Source organism: Sus scrofa, chromosome 14 (assembly GCF_054392235.1).
Source record: "Sus scrofa isolate SSC_HxYL_T2T_F1_AM1 chromosome 14, Sscrofa_HxYL_maternal_Yorkshire_Landrace_v2.0, whole genome shotgun sequence".
Lineage (NCBI taxonomy): Eukaryota > Metazoa > Chordata > Mammalia > Artiodactyla > Suidae > Sus > Sus scrofa.
In genome coordinates, this window is record NC_139396.1 from 70,455,034 (window position 1) to 70,475,881 (window position 20,848).

General features: G+C 54.6%; 2 protein-coding genes across 6 annotated transcripts in view; one reads left to right on the forward strand and one right to left on the reverse strand.

Annotated features, from left to right (window-relative positions):
* Positions 1–6,680, forward strand: part of GNAZ (G protein subunit alpha z) — a 42,221-nt gene extending 35,541 nt beyond the window's left edge. The window contains exon 3 of one of the 2 annotated variants that reach the window (XM_021072293.2): positions 5,053–6,680. In XM_021072293.2, the coding sequence (XP_020927952.1) occupies positions 5,053–5,397 (345 nt within the window). In that variant the 3' untranslated portion in view covers positions 5,398–6,680. The remainder of the gene's footprint in view (positions 1–5,052) is intronic. The other variant, XM_021072294.2, reaches the window with a different exon arrangement.
* Positions 1–17,302, reverse strand: part of RSPH14 (radial spoke head 14 homolog) — a 60,851-nt gene extending 43,549 nt beyond the window's left edge. For 2 of the 4 annotated variants that reach the window (XM_021072295.2, XM_084993888.1), the window contains exons 1-4: positions 17,263–17,302; positions 15,638–15,898; positions 14,380–14,482; positions 11,926–12,044 (exon numbers count right to left, since the gene is read on the reverse strand). In XM_021072295.2, the coding sequence (XP_020927954.1) occupies positions 11,926–12,044; positions 14,380–14,482; positions 15,638–15,836 (421 nt within the window). In that variant the 5' untranslated portion in view covers positions 15,837–15,898; positions 17,263–17,302. Of the gene's footprint in view, positions 1–11,925; positions 12,045–14,379; positions 14,483–15,637; positions 15,899–17,253 lie in introns of all 4 variants that reach the window. The other 2 variants (XM_021072296.2, XM_084993889.1) reach the window with 1 other exon arrangement.
* Between the last annotated feature and the right edge of the window lie 3,546 nt (positions 17,303–20,848).

A 20,848-nucleotide genomic window follows, 5' to 3' on the forward strand; every position in this document is an offset into this window, starting at 1 on the left:
CTCTTTTGGCTCCAGGCCTCTGGCCTCCCCCCACTCCAGGAAGCCTCCCCTTTTATCTCCAAGGGACAACGTGATGGCTGCTGTGGTCACTGGTACCCAGTATAGGGGCTCAGACATCACCTGCACTTTATGAGGACTCAGGCTGGAGGCTCTGGGGACCCCTGGGTGGGCCAACTGGCCTTACCCTGTGCTATGCCCACAGCGAGCCCTGCGTGGGGCTCTCTGGAGTGAGGCCTGGTGGGGAAAGTGGTCAGGGAGACAGGGCATTCCCAGCCATATACTGCACTGTGCTGTCACCACCTCTTCTGGTGTATCCACGAGAGACACGGGTGCACTGAACAGTGTCCTGGGAGGTCTGTCTAGGAGAGCTGCAATGGAAACCAAGGCAACTGGAGGGGCTCTCGGAATGGGAGGAGGTGCTGGGGTCCCCACAGGCAGGTGGGTGCATCCTGCATGATGACAGCAAGGCACGAGGTTGGCAAGGGCCTGTATCCAGCCAGGTGCACCTGGACAGATGCTGCAGTGTACTTGTGGCTCCACCCACCCTGCAGCCAGGGGCCCTGGACTCATGAAAAATCAGAGGGCCACTCCTCATGCGTTTTTTCCAGTAAAAGCCACACCCCTTGTAAGGCTGGTATTGGGGCCAAGGCACCAAGAAACAAGCATCTTGCCCGGAGTAGCACGGGTGGGGTGAGGTCCCCAGTCGTTCAGGGCTGGCAGGCTCCCCCTCAAGGGTAGATTTTGTCCACAGAGCTCAGCCAAGAGATGTGGGAAGAAAGAGAGGGTGCATGTCTCCCTCCCACCTGGGCTTGGTCCCCAGGGAGTCTGCTCACCAGGATCTGTGACCTAACAACACCTGTGGGAGAGGATGGGAAGGAAGCTGCCCTCTGGGCACCTGGCACCTGGGGCTCTGAGGCCTGAGCTCCATTTCCCATCCATCAGCCCCATGCGGTGGCTAGGGCTTGTCAAACTGCAAACATGCCACACAGGAGGCCATCACCAAGGAGGAGGGAAGGCTGGAGGCTGAGATGGGCCTCAGGCAGCTGGCAGCCTAGGGGGCGGTACCCAGCTCCCTTACCCTGATCCCCTGCCACCCCCTCCCCAGAAACCACAGAATTCACTGAGAGGGACCCCCTCCCTCAGGCCTGTGTGCTCTTGAGCCACCAGGGGACAGAGACACTGGGAGGGGTCGGGCAGGCAGTGTTTGGATGACCCCCTCTGCCTGTTAGAAGGCCCTGCTCCTTGTCTGTAAAGGGCAGGGCTGAACTTGGGTGTCCACAGTCAGGTCCAGCTCTGGAAACCAGCCGTTCCCTCCCCCACCCCCCAGATGGCACACAAGGAAACCAAAGACAGCCCACCTGGCCTGTGAGATCAGGGAATTGGATGCTCGCCTAGCACTTATGGCCATCCTGTGCCCCTGCAGCGGTAAGTGGGAGGGGCCAAACATTAGGTCTGCAGGCCGAGCAGTTACGGAGACCCCAGAGGAAAGGAAGCAGGCCAAGCTGGCAGCCAGCAGGGAGGTGCTGCTGGCTGGGAGCCTGGGATGCGGCTGAGCTGGGTCCCCAGGGTCCAGCCCCCCACCTCTGTGTTGCACCCCACAAAGGTCCTTCACGGGGCAGGGGGGTGGTGGAGGAAGACAGGTCTTGGACAAGAGGTCCAAGGCATGGGCAGTGAGCAGAGCACAGGGTCTCACTGGGGTATCAGTTGCAGGACAAGGCCCTAAAGACCTGGTTCCTCTCGCCCCAGTACCTGCGCTGCTCCCATAGCTGTCCTGGTGCCAAGGACCATGACTGCCTGTTTTAGAGACCAGGACTCTGGGGCCGAGAGAGACATGACTGTCCGAGGCATGGTGAGGCCAGCTGGTGAGAGTGGACCCCAGGCCCCGAGGCCGTGCCCTTAACAGGGGCTCCAGGAGAGCCTCCATGGAGGATCAGGACTGAGGGGCCAAGGCTCCCCTTCCTGCCCCTGTTCCCCAAGTCCCCCGCCTCCTCGGGATGTTCCAAGAGCTAGTCTGGTCCAGGCCACCATGGGTGCCATGGCAAGGCAGTTGCACACGGTGTGGAGGCCTCTGTCTCTGGCCTGCAAGTTAGAAGCCCTGAGGGATAGGTCACCAGCTCCAGCGCCCCCAGGAGAAAGTCCACCCATTTGGTGGTGGTGAAAGTATTTGGACCTGTCCAAGCAGGAGCTTTCTCTTTGCAAGTGGCTGAGAAATGACTTCTACACCACCCTGGGGACCACACCCATCCAGCTGCCTCCCAGGGTCTGATGTGTGCTATTACAAGTCACTGGTCCCTGCCTCCTCCCCACCACTGCACCACTGGCGGCAGTCCACGTACAAGAGTATGTCGCTGTGAGCAGCCCTGAGGGAGAGATCTGTTGCGGGGGGTTGGGGGGTCGGGACAGGGCTCTGGGTTGGCATCATAGTAGGCACAGGTGAGGCGTTTCCTCCCGGGAGAAGCGCTCCTGAGCTGGGGGTAGGAGGACATCCTGCCAGAAAAGCGCTGCAGTTGGTGTAGACGTGGGCCCTCCCCAGGCCCCATGTGAGGTGGGCAGCCTCCCTCCTGCAGGGAGAGGATGTTTGTGTGGGCTGATGGAAGTTGTGGCAGGACAAGATGTGCTGGCCACAAGCAGAGTCCGATGGCTGCAGTACTGCCCCAGCTTCATTCACCCCAGGGCCCACAAGGGTGGTGTCTGGCTCTGTGTGCCAGGTGGGTAGAGGCAGGAGAACTAGATGCCAGGGAGGGGTCGGGGAGAATGCAGCCACAGCTGGCCCCCAGGCCATATACCTGCCTCATCTTGGCACCAGGGTGCACCAGATGACTGAGGCCAGGAAGGAGCAGAACAGGGAGAGGGGCTGCCCAGCGTCTTCCCCCTAGCCCCATACTCACACTCGTGTGTGTTTCACAAGGTTTGCAGTTATAGCCCAGAATAGCACACTCCTCTCAGTGATTTGTGACTTGGGTGTCAGGATGCTACTTGGCCCACCTGGCAGTGCTAGCCTGCGGGAGCACACACAGCGGTGGTGGCACGGGCTCCCCCCACCCACCTAGTTCCTCCTGGGCTGGCTCCTCTCCTCTACAGTGGGTCCCCAGGGTGCAGCACCCCCTGTGCCCACACACCAGTGGGTATTGAGAGAGAGCTCTCAAGGTCCTGTGTTTGTCAGTGCCTCCCATGGGCTCCCTGAACCCTGCCTGCCTAAGTGGTGGCCCATGTAGTTCCCTAAGGTTTGTCCTAAGGAACGGGGAGGGGGTCAGGAAACCTGAGCCCTGACTGCCTGCAAAGGAAGAGGAGCCACGGGCAAGGGCCAGACACAAGGGACACCTGTCTGTCCTGACCAGGCCATACAGCACTGCCTGTCCTGCTGGCCTCATCTGCCCTCCACTGCCTGGTAAAGGGAGGGGTGCCCGTAGTGCAGAGGAGCTGGCCCCTGGTGTCTGAAATCAGCCTGGGGTACGATGGGCCATGGGGCCTTCTCCAAGCAGGTCAGGGCAGCTGAGCTTTTCCATACACACACACACCCTGGGGGACCAACCAGCAGAGCCCTGTGTGCACCATTATAGCAGAAGCCACCCAGCTCTCACCCCCAGTGACCCAGCAGGGCTCTGATAGCCAGGCCCAGTGCCTGCCCAGATGCCCACCCCAGGACGCTTTGCTTAGCCCCACTCCATGTTTGCCTACCCACCCTTGCTCCCCTCTCCACAACCAGGGCCCAGCCCAGCCACTGGCCTCTGTTCCCACAGCCCCAGACCTCCCGTCTCTGGGGCTCCATCACCTGCCGGAGAGCTAGGCCCTGCCGGTGGCCTCAGAGCCTGCCCAGCAAGTGCCCAGCGGATTAATGAATATGTGCTAATGGCCACATATTTATCGGATGTGAAATTTGGGGTCAGAAGCACAGCCTTCGATTATGACACCATTCCCGTGAGATGTGACAGCTGCTAGCCCTTATCAGGTGGCTTCCAGGAATCCCCGGAGCTAATTACTCCCCAGTAGAGGGCAGCATTCCTGGGCCACCACTGATGGCATTTGGAACAGGCTCCTCCCCGCATTCTGTTTCTCTCAGCAGAAAGCCCCCTGCCCCAGACCTGTGATCTGAGACTACCCACTGTTCAGAGCTTGTGTTATTCTGGAGCTCATTCCAAAGAAGGCACGAGACAGGTTTGGGAAACGTGACCTCCCAGGTGGAACGCAGGACCCCAGGGCAGTTTCTCTGCTGGTGGGGTGGGGATGGGATTCAACAGGTGCCTCTGGACATTTGTTCCCTTCTCAGCACTGATGCTGTCAGATGTGGACCTCAGAAAAGGCGGGGGCTCTGGGGAGAGCAGGGCTTCAGCTCTCCCCACGCTGGGGCCAGCAGCACTGCCTGTCTACCTGGAGTTCCAGGCCATGGGACCTGGAGTATATTTCTTGTCCCTCCAAGCCTTGGTTTATTCACCTGCACAATGAGGGCAGGAGGGTGTGAGGATCGAGCAGGCCACTGTCCCATGTCTATCCCATCAGCCCCAGCCAGTGTCCCTGCTGTTACCATCCCCAGCGATCCAGTCAGGAAGGCCCCCAGTCCAATCCCTTAGATCTAACTGGTCCCACACTTGGGATGCTCGATTGTTCGCTTTTTCTTAAAACATGGGACAGCTTTCACCAGAAGCAGGAGTCCCTTTAGAAATAGGATGGTCAGGCGTTGCCGTGAGCTGTGGTGTAGGTTGCAGACGCGGCTCTGATCCCGCGTTGCTGTGGCTCTGGCGTAGGCTGGTGGCTACAGCTCTGATTCAACCCCTAGCCTGGGAACCTCCATATGCTGCGGGAGCGGCCCAAGAAATAGCAACAATAACAACAACAAAAAAAAAAAGAGAGAAAGAAATAGGATGGTCAGATGTGTGTGGGGGTCAGACGCAGGCCCCAGGTTCCTTAAAATTAAACCCCCAGGCTCCACAGCACATTTAGGATGCTCAAAGGGAGGTGGAGGGGGCAGGGGGCTCAGGGGGGAGGGTGCTCTCGGGCCTCCCCCGCCCCGCAGGGCCTGACCCGCCTTGCTCACCCCCCACCCCACCCCTGCAGAGCCGGATGGCTGAGAGCCTGCGCCTCTTTGACTCCATCTGCAACAACAACTGGTTTGTCAGCACCTCACTCATCCTCTTCCTCAACAAGAAGGACCTGCTGGCACAGAAGATCCGGCGCATCCCGCTCACCGTGTGCTTCCCTGAGTACGGCGGCCAGAACACCTACGAGGAGGCTGCCGTCTACATCCAGCGGCAGTTCGAAGACCTGAACCGCAACAAGGAGACCAAGGAGATTTACTCCCACTTCACCTGCGCCACCGACACCAGTAACATCCAGTTCGTGTTCGACGCCGTGACCGACGTCATCATCCAGAACAACCTCAAGTACATCGGCCTCTGCTGAGGTGCCGGCCCTCAGCTGTGGCGAAACCGGGGTGACACACCCCCACCCGCACTCGGGAGACCAGCCCAGCCCAGGGGCAGAAAAAGGGGCCTGGAGAGGGTCCCCCTGCCCCGCCTCCTCGGCCCCCGCGTTTCCGCAAACATGAGTATACATGGGTAGATTGTAGGTAGGTAGACACGCACACACACAAACACACACTCTGAGGCCCCCTGAAGACTTGAGGAGCCGTCACCAAGTCCACTCCAAGCCCTCCTGCCCTGTCCCCTTGCCTTCCCGAGGTGGCCCTGCTCTGCATGGGGGTTCACGAGGGACCATGGGGAGGGGCAGCCGGCTCCCCGGGAGAAGAACCAGAGCAAGGGCCGCTCAGCCCCCATGCACGCTGGGATGGGGAGGCCAGCCGGCCACGGCATTGACCAGCCCTGCAGCCACTCACAGCTCTTTTTAAACCGCTTCGGAATATGCAGCCAAACCCCACACGGTGACGCGAGTGGCACGACTTGTCTCAGACCAGGCCAGCTGGGTGCCAGCTTTTCTTCTATGAGTCGGACGTTTTATAAACCGAAATCTGGTTTTTCTCTTCTCACGTCCTTTTTTTTGGCCAAATCTCGTGGTGTTTCGCAGAAATACAGAAAATTTCAAATGCAGTTGAGTATTCTTTTTTAAAGGCAGATTTTCAAAACATATTTTTTTTTTCAGGTGGTCCTTTTTGTGTCTGGCTTGCTGAGTGTAAAAGTTGTTAACCTGGACGCGTCTGTCCCCCTGCGCCCGGTGGCAGCCTTGGGGGCAGTGTTGTATATAAGCTCGTGCAGCGTCCTCTTGTTACTGGTGAGGTTTCCGCTTCGTTTTTATTTTGGAAAACAAACATGACGTATTTAAAGAAGGCCCTTCACCCAGGAGCGGATGGACAGTAGCTCAACGTCTTGGTATTTAAAGAGTGAATTATCGGGGGCTTTTCTGCAAGTGGAGGAAAGGGAGGTGAGAGACGGCCTGCCGGCCTGCCCCCCAAGAGCAGCTGAGACTCCTGTGAAGGCTCGGCTGCCTCGTAGCCTGAGGGAGGCCCTTCCTGCCCAGGACCTTGGCCGAACCGTATGTAAATACAAAGGCACCACCAGAGCCCTGACCAGATCTCCTTTCTGCCTGCGTTCGGTACGGTGAGCCTGAGGTCAGTGCGGAGTCACAGCCAAGGACTTTAAAAAAGTGTTGAGAGGGACAGAGGAGCTGGCGATTGTCCGAAAGTCTGAGATTGTCTACTTTAAGAAAATAAAATACCCTGAATGAGCCAAGCCTGGTTGAGTGCTCTGTGCCATCTGATGGGGCGGTGGAGACAGTGGGGGCACCTTCCACACTCAGGTTCCTTTCTGTCTCCCACCTCCACACATTTAGGAAAAACCATTTGGAAGTGAACGTCAAGAATAAAACAACCCCAAGAGAGAAAAGAAGCTGCAAGGCCCATGCCCCCGAGGGGCTCAGGTGTGTGGGGGTAGGTGGTGCTGACCCAGGCTGCACCATCACCTGAACCCCTCACACCCTACAGACGCCTCCGCCAGGGTCAGAGTCATCCCCACAGAGCTGAGGGGGTGCCAGGAGAGCCCAGAGGTGCCGACTCCCCCTACCAGTAAGTCACCACTGGCTGACTTGTGTGGTTAGAGGCATCTCCAAGAGAGCGGGGGTAGGGGACACCAAGTAGCAGTCAGGGAAGTTTGTTCATACTGCATGAGGCTCCTTACCAATTATCTTATTTCACCCTCACCGCTGCAGCAGGGTGTCAGTGATGACCCATTTTAAAGATGAGAAAAGATGCCCAAGGTCAGGGAACAGTGGCACCATCCTCCCCAGGAGTAACACAGGGGACCAGTGCCTCCTGGGACCTGGGTCCTCACCCAGCTCTGCACCCGGATGGCCAGGAAGGAGACCACGGGGGTGGGGGCACAGAGCCACTCCCACATCACCTACTCAAACCCAGGACCAGGCACAGAGCTCTGAGGGAGGAATGCAGACAGGCACACCTGTGCAGGTAGGAAGCACTCAGATACACAGGCTTGGCTCTCGCTCCCCCAGCCCTTGAGGCCATCCCCTTCAGGCCTTTCCAAATAGCAAAAACCCAAAGGGGCTTTTGATAAGAAGAAAGAGCCTGTGACTTAAAACCCCAAGACTTATTTTGCACTTAAATGCCAACTGAAAAGAGCAGTAACCTCTCCCTGAGCATCTGGAACTTCAGAATATACATGAGAGGGAAATACAAGGACCCTGTCCTTGCCCTGATGTGTTCAAGGAGGAGAGAGGGCCTCCCGGGATGCCCCTCCACCCTGTTCTTCCTCTGACCAGCTGATCTCTCTGCTGACCTGACAGTCCGCCTGATCCCTCAGGGCCCAGCTCCCTGGGCCTTGGAAGTCCCCTCCCTCTGGGACACAAGGCTAGGGCGAGGAAAGGGGTGTTTGCACCGTCTGACCCACCTCCCTCTGCTGCCTGATGACCAGGAGAGGTCCACGGACTATGCGAGTTAGCTGTGAGCTGGGAGAAATTAGCTGGACGGCAAAAGGAGAGGGTGCTGGAGTTGGTGGAGGGCAGCCCTTCGGGGAGGGGATCTGTACAGATGGGGGCTTTGCTAAGTCTGGGAGGGGGGCTACTGCTAGTAGCTTTGAAGCTGAGGACGCACAACCCTTCACCCTGTGGCATCGCGCAGGGGGAGCAGGGGCCCCTCTGGGCCACCAGCCAGGTGGTACAGAGGGGAAAGGGCACAGTGTGGGCCTGGTGGAGGCTGGGGCAGGGCAGTGGATGCCTGGCTTCTCTGCAGCAGCTCCACCAGGACTGCACCCATGTTGAGCTCCCCTGGACACAATCATCCAGCTCGGACTCTAGGAGCACCCCTCTGCCACACCCTGTCCCATCCATCCTGGCTCTCTCATCTGGGCAGGCAGGGCACCTGCCTCCACCCCACAGCCCCACCCAACACCCAGCCCCAGCCACACACAGCATGTTGGGGACAGCGGTCTCTGCATGGTGCCACTCTAAAGCTGGGCCAGCGGCTGTCAGCACCCAGCCCTGTGTGCGCCAGGCGGACTGGGGCACGGTCAGAGGACCCAGAGTAAGGGGGCACTTCCGGGGGCCTCCTAGTCCATTTACAAATCCTCTGTGTCAGCCTGGAGCCCTCTCCTCCAGGATGCTGTGTCCACAGGGTCAGCAGAAACAGGAAGGAGACAGGTTCCTCCAGCGTCCCTGACGGCCAGACACCCAGGGCCTGGCTGCAGCTCTGCCTGGCATTTCCCCATCCCAGTTTCTCCTGGCCTGACACCCAGCCCAGGCCTGAGAGGCACTGCAGCCCTGCCCAGCAGTTGGCGGCGCTGTGGCACCCCCTGCTGGCCATCCTGGGGACCAGGCGAGACCTCTGTCCCTGCAGACACCCTAACACGTGCATCCGAGGAGTGAGAGAGGTGCAGCAGGAGAGCTAACAGCCCTCCCCTGCTGCATGTGCCCCCCTCTCCCTCCAGCCAACCACCCACTGCCACACAGCCCTCCCCAGGGTGTCCCAGGCCTCCCTCTGGACATGTCACAGATGAGCAGCCCAGGATATCCTGTGATAAAGGGCCAAGGCTTCCCACCATTGCCCTGATGAGGTTTGTCAGAACCGCAGCTCCCACTCCTCCCGGTCACCCAGTGCCTGTGGATTCCAGGGGAATGTGCAGGGAGGAGGGGGGAGGCCTGTCCATCAGAACCCGGAAGACCATAGAGCTTTCGTGATTAAGACGGTCTGGCATGGGCTGGACAAGAAGGCTTCCAAACAAACAGAAACCCACCCCAGGTACCTTCCTGAGCCGAGTATGAAAAGCAAAACTTTCATTTTCTGAAGAAAATGCGGCAGAATATCCCCATGAGCTCATGGCACCAAATTCTCTTAAACGGCACCCCCCCCAAAAAAAAAAGCTACAAAGGAAAAGATTGTTGAAACTCACTTCTATTCAAATGAAAACTGCTGGACCAATGACTAAACAAACAGTAAAAAGCCACTCAAACAGCCCAGGAAATGGTATTTGCAGCGTATGTGACCAAGGAGGGGTTGGAATCTCAGACAATGAAATATTCGGTCAAATAGTGGGAAATGGAGAAACAGGTCAACAGAATGGGCTCAGGCTCCCAGGAGGCACCGGGCAGAGAGGACACCTCCTCCCAGTCTCAGGGGACCAATGGCACAACAGTGGCCAGGCTGCGGCGAGGGTACACGGCAGCTCTGCCCAGCTGGGAGGGTAGCAGCTGTGACCTCCAGCCCAGCTGAAGGCCTGCCCCTCCACAGCTCCATGACACCACCCGGGGGGCTCCACATGCTGGTCTCTGGGCAAGGGTAAGTTCCTGAATGTGAGTATACGCTCCAACAAGGGATGGGCAGGCAGGCCGGGGTCATAATCACTGAGGAGAGCCTGGGAGACCACATAGGTACATCTCCAAATAATAGCATTAGGTCCTTTGTTTTGTGTTTTCTTTTTTGGCTGCCCTGCGGCACATGGAGTTCCCGGCCCAGGGATCAGATCTGAGCCGTTGCTAAAAACCTAAGCTGCAGCTGTGCTGCACTGGGGATCAAATCTGCTGTCCCAGCACTCCCAAGACGCCCCGATTCTGTTGCGCCACGGCGGGAACTCCTCGTAGCATTAGGTTTTTTAAGCACCAGAGGGATACATACAGCAAGACCCACTTACAGAGGGCTTTTAAAACATGCAAGGCAAGATCTATATCTCATTACATCTGCAGCGGGGATGTCATCACCAGTTACTGGAGGCTCCAGGGAGGGCAGGAGAGAGGGTGCTGGGTAAGGGAGAGCCATCAGGGGCGGGGCAGGGACTGTATTTTATTAAGCAAACATCTCAAGCACATATGAAACACAGTTGAATGTTAAGATTCAGGTGGTGGTGCCTGATGTTCGTAACTGCCATCTATTTCGCTGAATGCTTGCACAGGTCACAGTCATGTTAAGAACCCCGGGTGAGAAACAGCAAGTCCCCTCTCTCCACACCCCAAGAGGTGTGGAGAGGAGCAAAGACATTCGTGGGGTTCAACCCCTGAACTGGTCCTTCAAGGGCCCTCAGCCATGGTCACCCAGGAGAACTGGCCCAGGTACATTTAAGGAAGATGTGGGCAGGGCCCACTCCAGGAGACGTGGGCTAAGGCCCAGGGTAGGGTGTCCACCTGGGTGTCCACCTCATCCAGCCTGCCCTCTCTGGAGAAAGAGCTGTCTGGGGGCACAGGGGATGAGCAGAGGGCAGAGGGTCACCCGTCTTTCAGACTCCTAGTCCGGGACACCTGTTTGTCTGCCTTCAGGCCACCCTTTAAGGCCTGATATCATGCCTCTTGGAATGAGCCACTCATATGAAAATGCTCACTGCATCATGTGACAGGACAGGTGCCAGTGTGACATGCCTGAGAGCTGTCAATCTCAACCCTGGAGCTGCAGTCTGTCAGCAGGTGGCCGTAACCCTGGACACGACACCTAGTCAGCAGGAACAGTCCACTGAAGGCGACCATGCGCTGGGGATGGGAGGGTCTTTAATCCTTGAAAATGGGCTGTGGCACTTCTCTTAAGAGGATATTCACAGGGCTGCAGTCACCAGGGAAATACAAATGAAAACCAAAATGAGACGCCACCCCGCGGACCAAAGCAATGAAAAGCCCAAGTGTGGGTGAGGACGCAGAACAGGTGGGTCTCTCATACACCACCCGTGGGCACGTAAATCTGCCTAACCATCTTAGGAAACCATTCGTCATATGTTCTAAAGCTGGACATAACGTTACCCTGTGCCCAGGACGCCTCTCCTCAGCATGTCTCAAAGGAAAGACCTACACATGTCCATCAAAAGACATTTGTAAGAACGTTCATGGCCATGTTTTTCTCGACAGCCTTATGCAAGCAACAATTCACGTGTCCCTCAGCCGCGGAGAGGACAAGTAAAACTAGTGTGCCTACCACACTCCAGTGCAAATTGGCAAAAAAACAGCACAGGGGGGCTCAGAGGCAAAGAAGCTAGAAACAAAATATGACAGACTGTGTTTCCTCTTGTGTCAAATTTAAGGAGGCATGAACTAACCTATGGTCTTAAAAACTGAAGACAAATTGAACTGTATACCTTTGGGTGAGGGGTAGTGACTGGTGGGAGCAGGTGCTGGCAATACCCTCCCCCCAACCTGTACACTTTTTTTTTTTTTTTTTGCCACACTCAAGGCATGTGGAAGTTCTGGGCCAGGACTCGAACCCACACCACACCAGTGACCTGAGCTGCTGTAGTGACAACACCAGATCCTTAGCCCTCTGCGCCACAAGGGAACTCGTACACATTCCTTGATCTGGGTGGTGGCTCCATGGCACGTTCACTTAGTACAGTGTAATCAAGTGGTCACGTATGATGTGTGCCTTTGTAACGTGTGTGTTGTATCCTGATAAAAGCATAACTTCTTTAAAAATGTGCTCCAGACTGCAATCAGCATGGCAGGTACCAGACCAGGAAAGGAGACCAAGGGCAGCCTGAGCGCCCATGGTGAGCCTACCTGTGGGCAGCTGGGCCAGGTGCTTGAATGCCAGGTGCAGGTTCTCTCGGCAGAGCGACTGGGGGTCGTTCAGCAGGAAGGAAAGGGCACGGATGACGTCATGCTCTAGAAAGCCGACTCTGGGGAGGAGAAGTCAGATTCAGACACAATGAAGACCATGCCTGGAGAGGACCCAGAAAGATCCTAAAATCGACTGCCCACCCTCACCTCCACCCAGAGCCTGAGCCCTTGCTGGCTGAGGTGGACCACACCCCTGTGGCTCCCCATAGTGTGAGAGCAGTGTGGCCGCTGTGGGGGTGGAGGACTCTGGGCTCTTTGTACCTCCAGATCTTTCTTTCCCTCTTCTGAGCCCCAGTCCTGCTGTCTGTAACAGGGGGTGGGGCAACAGAAGCCTGTGACCAGCCTCCCCGAGCTGCTGCGCTGTGCTGACTGCCAGGCACACTCCCGCTGATGGTCAAGGGCAGTCGTGTGCTTCCAAGCCCACGTAGTCCTGTTATGCAGACTGTCACTATGATGTGCATTAATTAAGTGTCAGGTAAGTCAGTGAGATGAGAGAAGAGTTGTTGGGTTTTGCTTTTTAAATTTCCTTATGAAAACAAAGTTGAATGCTTTGGGAAGACTCAAAAGTGAGCATCTTGGAGTTCCCATCATGGCTCAGCAGAAACAAATCTGACTAGTATCCATGAGGATGTGGGTTTGATCCCTAGCCTCACTCAGTGGGTCAGGAATCTGGCATTGCCGTGAGCTGTGGTGTAGGTCATGGACGCAGCTCAGATTCTAAGTTGCCGTGGCTGTGGTGTAGGCTGGTAGCTAGAGCTCTGATTCAACCCCCAGCCTGGGAACTTCCAAATGCCGCAGGTGTGTCCCCAAAACACACACAGACACACACACACACACACACACTAGAACATCTAAAAAAAAAAATAGTGATATGATTGTCAAGATTTTAGAAAGCTTTTGCATGCAGATTACTTAATCTGAGTTCTTGCTCTGCTTTAAAGAATCAAAGCTGCATGACGTTACAGGTGTGGCTTAAGCAAAAAAGATGATGGGAAATGCCACCAGTGGGCCCCTGGCCCAGGATGGGTATCTGCCTCATCGATTACAGGCTTGGTGTTAAGATGAATTGTTTGAAGAGAATATATAGTTTCTTCGGTTCCTGGCTTTGTAAACATTTCATTTCTTTGCTTTACTTTTTAGGCCCGCACTCGAAGCATATGGAGGTTCCCAGGCTAGGGGTCTAATCAGAGCTGCAGCTGCCGGCCTACACCACAGCCACAGCATCGGCAGGATCCTCGCCATGTCTATGACCTACACCAAAGCTCACAGCAACGCTGGATCCTTAACCCACTGAGCAAGACCAGGGATCCAACCCGCATCCTCATGGATTCTAGTTGGATTTGTTTCCTCTGCGCCAGGAAGGGAACTCCCTGTAAACATTTCTTTTGATTAACCAAGTAACTGCTGGGCCCAGTCATATCTGGTGAGGTCTTCAAGGCTGCATCTTGAGGTTGGGGTCAGCACCAAGTGAGAATTCAGTGCGAGGCCTGGTCTGGAGCCTGCACACAGGACATCCCCAGGTATGCTCTGCCATGAGGTCCGAATCGTTCTGGGAGGAGAAGATCACAGTGGGACCCCCAATTCCAGGATTTTCCATGAGGGATGGGGGAGGACAGTGTGCCGGTCACACCAGGTCCTCTGTCAGTGATGGTTTTTCCACTGAGTCCCCTCTACTAACGTGGCCCCAGCCAGGAACCACCCCCCAGGCCTTCCATGCTGATAAAGAGACCTATAGTCACCCTCACTGGGCTTGTGCTTGCCTGTGATCCCCCCCTCCTGGCTTCTGTCACCCTCATTAGCATTACCCTAACGTCCAACTCAGGTCCAGAAAGAGGGAAAAGGAGCATGAAGAATGAGAGAAAGCTCTCAGAGAACAGAGAGACTTGATCAAGAGTCCAGGTCAGAGCAGGAAAGGGTGGGCCCCTCAGGAGCCAGACTCGTGCCCCGGCCACTGCTCTGTCCCCAACACCCATTTGCCCTCCTTGGGGTGAGCCTGTGAATTGGGGTGCTCGCTGTGGCACCATCGCCCCCCATGCCCCCCATTCAAAGTGACCCATCGGGCCAGGGCTTCAGGGGGAATCAGACCAGCCAGTCCCCTCCCAGGGACCTGACATTGGAACCCAGAGAGGAGATGGGGAGCTGGGAGGTCAAGGGGACCAATGGCCCTGAGCAAGCGGGTGTGCGGACCGTCTGTGGGGAGAGAGAGGAGGCAGCCCCCAGTGACAGCGGCGCCCAGGGCCACCAAGCTAACACGCTGCTGAGCACCTCACATGCACTAACTCATTTAAATCACTGCCCATTGAGCAGGTCATTCAATGTCGTTCAAGGACTTGCCACCCAGAGGAAGGGTAAGGCTCTAAAGTGTGACATCGGTGTCCAGAGACAGCTGCTCACCTGCCCACGTTGTGGGTGGCCATGATGTAGAGCACCTCAGTAGTCTTGATCCGCACCATGTCATTGGTATCCTTCAGCAAAGCTTTCAGGTTCTCCAGGCAGCCTGCAAGGCAGAAAAATCTGAGTGTTCCCCAGGCTCAGAAATCAGCTGACCTAGAAGTTGCCAGGTGAGCCAGTGTTGCGGACAAGAGTTCCAGGTCTCTGCTGTTTGAGAGCATGGGTGCATCGTGTGGGTGGCGGAGTGTTGCAGAATCACCGGCAGGAGCTAGAAAGGCTCACTCCCGGGGGCACCCAGTCACCTAGCCCCCGCGTGAATCTCCCTGCACACCTCGTCCTGGTGCCTCCCCTCTCAGTCCTTCTTGGGGTTCAAAACATGCCCTTGGCATTTAGAGAGACCAGAGGTCAAATTCCAGCCTTGTCACCATTGAGCCATGTACCCTTGAAAGGGTTACACTTGGAGTAGCCAGAACGAGTACATAAAAATCCTGCTTTAATTTATTCATGGGGTGACCCAAGCCTCATCCTTCTCACTGAACCTCCGTTTTCTCATCTGTGGAATAAGGCTGCTCCTTCCCTCCCAGGGCCAGTGCTAACATGGACATGGCAGGTGCTGCGAGGGTGCTGGCCAGGGTTGGGCTCATGAAATAGCAACCTTTATTATCGCAGCTGCACCTGATGTCTGAAGCCATGCCAGGACCACCGCTGCCGCCTCTGGAATTAAACTAGCTCTCAAGGAGTTCCTTGTAGCACAGACCGTTGAGGATCTGGTATCACTGCAGCAGCTCAGGTCGCTGCTATGGTGTGGGTTTGATCCCTGGCCTGGCCGCTTCCACATGCCGTGGGTGTGGCCAAAAAAAAACCCCAACTAGCCTTTCCGATAAGGCTAGCAGGAGCAACGGCAGTTCACTCCAGTTCACTCACGGCAGCCCTGATCTGGGAAAGGCGTGGCTATACCACTGAAATCAACTCTACTCTTACTTGGATGATTAGAGTAGGAGACAGTGGACATAGGTCCCCATGTATGTGAGGTTCCAGTAGGGCGAGTGCCTATCTTTTGTGACAGCCTTCTGGATGAGACAGATAAACCGACCTCTTTGATGGATTTGTGGTCACCTGGCCAAGTCACAGCAGAGGGGGCTGACCACCAGTGGTGTCCGGACCAGAATTAAGCAACCAGCTGGGAGGGAAGGTGTGAAGGGGCCAGGTCAGATTGCCCCACCCCATATCGAATTGCTCACCTGGGCTATGACCCACTCACCTATGTGGATGGCCATGTAGACATGCTCGGGGTCATGCATGAGGCCACACAAAGCCATGAGAGCTTTCTGCCTTGTCACCAGGTCCTCTGACTGCAGCTCCTCGTTCAGCTTGGGCAGCGCCCGGCAGCCATAGGCAATGGCAGCCTGGGTGGGGTTGATGTCGGGGGGCAGGTACATGGAGATCCGGGCGTCCGCCATCTTCCCACGCCTGTGCGGGTGACCCCGTGGCTTTCGAAATGAAGCTCTGCGGAAACCACTGACTAAAAGAACCCAAAAGCTGTCATTATTGCTGGTGGGATTTACAAAGCTACTTCTCATTTGATCCTCAGAACAGCAAGGGCAGTTGGGTGGATATTTTTACTTCCATTTTTCAGATAAGCAAACTGAGACTGAGAGCAATGAAAGAATTTGTTCAAGGTCACAGTGAAGGTAAGTGGCAGCCCAAAATGCAAACTGCAGAGTTCTCCCTAGACTTTATAGGTTGAGCCTTGGGACAAAGGCACTGAAAAGACAAATGAAACCAAACAAGCAAACGCTGATAGGAAGCTACATTTAGTGCTTATCTTGTGCCAGTAAGACTAAAATCCAACTAGCAAGCCCAGGAGGAGGGGACTTCTACCACCCACATATTATGAAGGAGAAAATTGAGGTTTAGGGACAAGGAGCTGTGGAGGTCACATACTAGGCTAGGAGTTGTTCAAATCAGGTCTAGCACATTCCCCCATGGGGGCCCATGGTCAGCTGCCTCCACACATCCACAAAAAAGGAATTAAGGTTAAAGTGTGATTTATTTTTACTATACACACATACAAACATACACACACTTTGAGCAACTGTAGGCACTGTGGCTTAGTAGTTAAGAACAGGCACCAGGAGTTCCCATCGTGGCACAGTGGTTAACGAATCTGACTAGGAACCATGAGGTTGCAGGTTCAATCCCTGGCCTTGCTTAGTGGGTTAAGGATCTGGCGTTGCCATGAGCTGTGGTGTAGGCTGCAGACGCGGCTTGGATCACATGTTGCTGTGGCTCTGGTGTAGGCTGGCTGCTGCAGCTCTGATTACACCCCTAGCCTGGGAACCTCCATATGCCGAAGGAGCAGCCCTAGAAAAAGCAAAAAGACAAAAAAAAGAACAGGCACCAGACCTAAGCCAATGGATGGCCCTTCACATGGTACTTCCTCCATCTTCCTGCAGCTCGAAAGGGAGATGATAATAGCACCTCTCTCCTAGAGCTGACCTGTTAGCTGATACCCATGAACCTTGCACACTAGGGCTCCAGATAATGTTGGCTGTGTTATTATGCTGGTGGTGGCTGTCACTGCTTTCAGTGGCAGTGACGAGCCTCAGGCCTGTAGGAAGTTACTCCACTAAAAGAGGTGAGCCGGACTCTGATTCCGGGCACCAGTTGACTAGGGAAGGACGAGAGAGGGGCAGGCTGGAAGGGAAGTGGCCGTTTACGATCTGGGCTCCCCTGGCAGGGAACCGTGGGTGCTAGAGATAGGGGCCTGCCCTCTTCTAAGGGGCACGGGCTGCCTTGGGGTGGGAAGGTGCGGCCCTATTTGTCGGGACTTCATGGGTCTGGGGGCCCCTACCGGCCGCGGGCTGCGGGGCTCACCTGCCTCACCTGCCTCGGTGCTCTGCTCTGCTCGGTGCCTTGGTGTAGTGCCGGCCCGTTGCCAGGCGACGTTGCCAGGCGACCCCAGGCGGCGTCCGCCTCAGCGGTCCGCTTACTCTGCACTGCGCAGGCGCAAACAGCCCTGAGCCAGGACCGGCTGTAAGGTGGGAAGTGGTGATTCTTTACAGGGTTACTGTGAGCAGCAAAGGCAGCTGGGCTTTGCCCATAGTACCGAAGGTAAGGGCAGTGACTCTGTGCGCCTTTCTCTGTACTGGACACGTGGCATGTCCTTCCCCCTCAGAGTAAACCTCTGAAGTGTTAGCATTCTCCATTGTACAGGCGAGAACTTAAAAGAGGTTCAGTAGCTTCCCAGGAATCACACAGGCCTGATCTCGCGGCTTTTTGGCCCTGGCCCGGGCTCTTTCCTTGGCAGGCCGACTGACTGGTAACGACACAGGTCAGTCCCTACAGTGGACACCCGGCAGTACTGGCCTGAGAAGTTGTTGTTGAAAGCAAGCCAGACCCAGCCACTTGCCTACATAACACCCTCCCAGGGCTCCCCACTGGTCTCAGGACAGAGTCCAGACCCCTGGCCCAGCACTCGAGGCCCTGGGCGGTGGCTGGGTTCTCTCTAAATTCCTCCAGTGGCCCACTCTTTCCTGCAGCTGGGCTACCTCTAACACTTCCTGTCCTCAGCGTCTTCTTCCTCCCTGAAGTCCATCTTCCCAACTCCAAAGCAGTGAGTGACCCCATAGTTTAACTGCCCCGTTGACACACTTTCCTCTTCTAATACTCTGTTTCCCCCAGCAGACTTTCCTCAGGGTGGAGGTCATGTCAGTCCTGGTTACTTGCCCCTCCAGTGCCAGGAGTCTACCAGGAGGCTTTCAGTAAGTGTAGAAGTGAATGGTTAATGGATTTGAATCAAGCTTCATAATCAAAGCACTTTCACCATGTCGTGTGAGCACCAGAGCAAACTCTTGAAGTACATAGTCCATTTTATAGCAGAGTAAACTGAGGTACAGGAGGAAGTTGAGCAACTCAGTTGGAAGTTCACACTGAAGGCCTGAGCCCTAAGCAGTGCAGCTCACTAACAGAGACACCAGCCCTCAGGTCTGAAATGAAGGTCATTAACTTTGATCTGTGTGGGGTGCGTCCCATGTGTGGCACAGAAATCTGCCCCTGCTGCTATCCTTCAAAGGACCAAGTCAGTAAGGGTCTCTCTAACCCGGAACATCCTAGCTTTTTTACAGAGGTAATGTGGAGTGCACTGGCCTGGGAATCAGGAAATCCAGGTTCCAATTCTAGTTCTGATTTGCTAGGCAAATCCTTTGGAATGTGAGAGCCTTCGTTTCCTTGCCTGGGAAATCATGGAGCTGAATCAAGTGTATTCTCACAGCTGGAACCCCCAGTCCCCTCAAGACTTGGTTACAGTCTTTAAAAAAAAAAAAAATTTGTCTTGGAATTCCCACTGTGGCTCAGAAGGTTAAGAACCCAACTAGTATCCATGAGGATGCAGGTTCGCTCTCTGGCCTCACTCAGTGGGTTAAGGATCCAGCATTGCCACAAGCTGTGGCGTATGTAAGCTGGCAGCTACAGCTTCAGTTCAACACCTAGCCCAGGAACTTCCATATGCCACAGATGCAGCCCTAATAGGAAAAAATAAAATTGTCCTTCAGTTTTACTATCTTCAATCTCCTTTTTCTTATCTTTAAAAACATACACATAACATTGTACACAGCATCTATGTTAATTTATGAAACATAAACATAATGAGCGCTTGTGAATTCACCATGAGAACATTATTAGTGCCTACATCCCCTTCCCCTGTCCCATGCTCGGTCCTCCACTCCGAAGCTACTGTCTCATCTTTGTTGTTACTGTCTTACAAATGCCTCTGGAGGCCATCTAGCCCCACAAGCCTCTCTGTGCAAACAGACACTAGCTCACAGAAGCTCAGTGACTCAGATGAGCCTTTAAACAGCCACTAATTATGGAAATTAATTTTGTAGCATGAGCCCTAAAACCTAGGCATATGATATTCAGGCATGATTAGGTTCAGAACTATGCAGATTAAGGTCAGGAAATGGTAGGCATGTCCATCCCTGTCCCTGCAGGCCATTCAAATGCCAGCGCTCCTACGAGAGCTCTTTATTATGCCTTGAAAGACTGGGGGCATGAAGCACACCAAAATACATCAGGGCTGACCTTGGAGAGCCAAGATGGGGGATGTCAATGTATTCTTTTTGTTCCAAATTTTTTATTTTAATTTCAGTTGTTTATTGAATAGGTAATACATACACATAGAGGAAATCCAGAAAGTATGAAAGGATTTCTCCCTCCCTCCTTGGTCCCCAGCCAACTGGTTTTCTACATCCGTGGCAACTAGTAGAATCTTTACAGAAAAAACTAAATTTATATGAATAAATACAATTCATTTATTTTTTAAGGTAATAGCAGCGTACTTCAAACAATGTTCTCCACCTTCTTTTTAAAAATGCAACATCCGTTCACTCATTTAACATTCACTACATGCTTGCTTACTGCAGCAGTGTCTGGCTGATGCAATAAATCAATGGACTAAACACAAGAAACCCTGCTCTCATTGAGCTCGGTGGAGGGACACAGACAATCAACATAAACAAGTTATGTAATATGTTAGAAAATAGTAAGTGCCTGGGAGAAATAGAGCAGAATAAGGGGTTGGAAGGGTGTAGCAATTTTAGGATGCCTCATCTAGAGGTGACATCTGAGCAATGTGGATATCTGAGGACAGAGTATTCCAAGCCTAGGAAACAGCCAGTGCAAGCACCGCGGTTCCTGGCCTGTTGAAGGAACAGCAAGGAGGCGAGTGGAACATGTGCGGGATGGGGGATGAGGGTGGGGAAGCAGTAGGAGAAATGAGAAGAAATGGGGCAAATCAAATGGGACTTCTTGGGCTACTGGAAAGACTTGATTAATCTGAGAGCGATGAGGAGGCATTGGAGGGTTTGGAGCCGAGGATTGACATCATCTGATCTGTGTTTTAACAAGGGGTCCCTGGGAGCTACTGAACTGAGAATAGAAAAGGAGCAAGGGTGGAAGTGAGGAGACTAGTTAAGGGGAGAGAAGATGATAATGGTTTGTACGGTGCTGAGATGAGTGGGAGAGAGAAGATACTGGACAAATTTCCAGGGTAGAATCTGCAGGATTCACTGATATGGGATGTGACAGAAAGGAGTCAAGGGATCTTGGCTATCCTTCCAATACCAGATATAAAGAAAAACACGGAATATTTAGATAACCAGAAAAAATCATATTTGATATGTTACGAAAATAAATACTTCACATAATCCCTACATGTTTGAGCCACCACCCCTCCCCAGCCACCGTGAAGTCAGGGCGGTCAGGTGCACAATTCTCTCCGAGGTCAGCCCGGTCCAGTCCCCGCCCTTGGAGCCCAGGCTCCACCCTCAGCCTCCAATCCCCTGTTTCTTCGGCCCCGCCTTATTGCCATGGTGATCCCAGCGCGCCCGCAGGTCCCGGAGTCTCCCGCGAGGCTCTGGTTGCTATGGTGATCTCGGCCAGAAGGCTTGCGGGACTTTTCGCCATGAGCCCC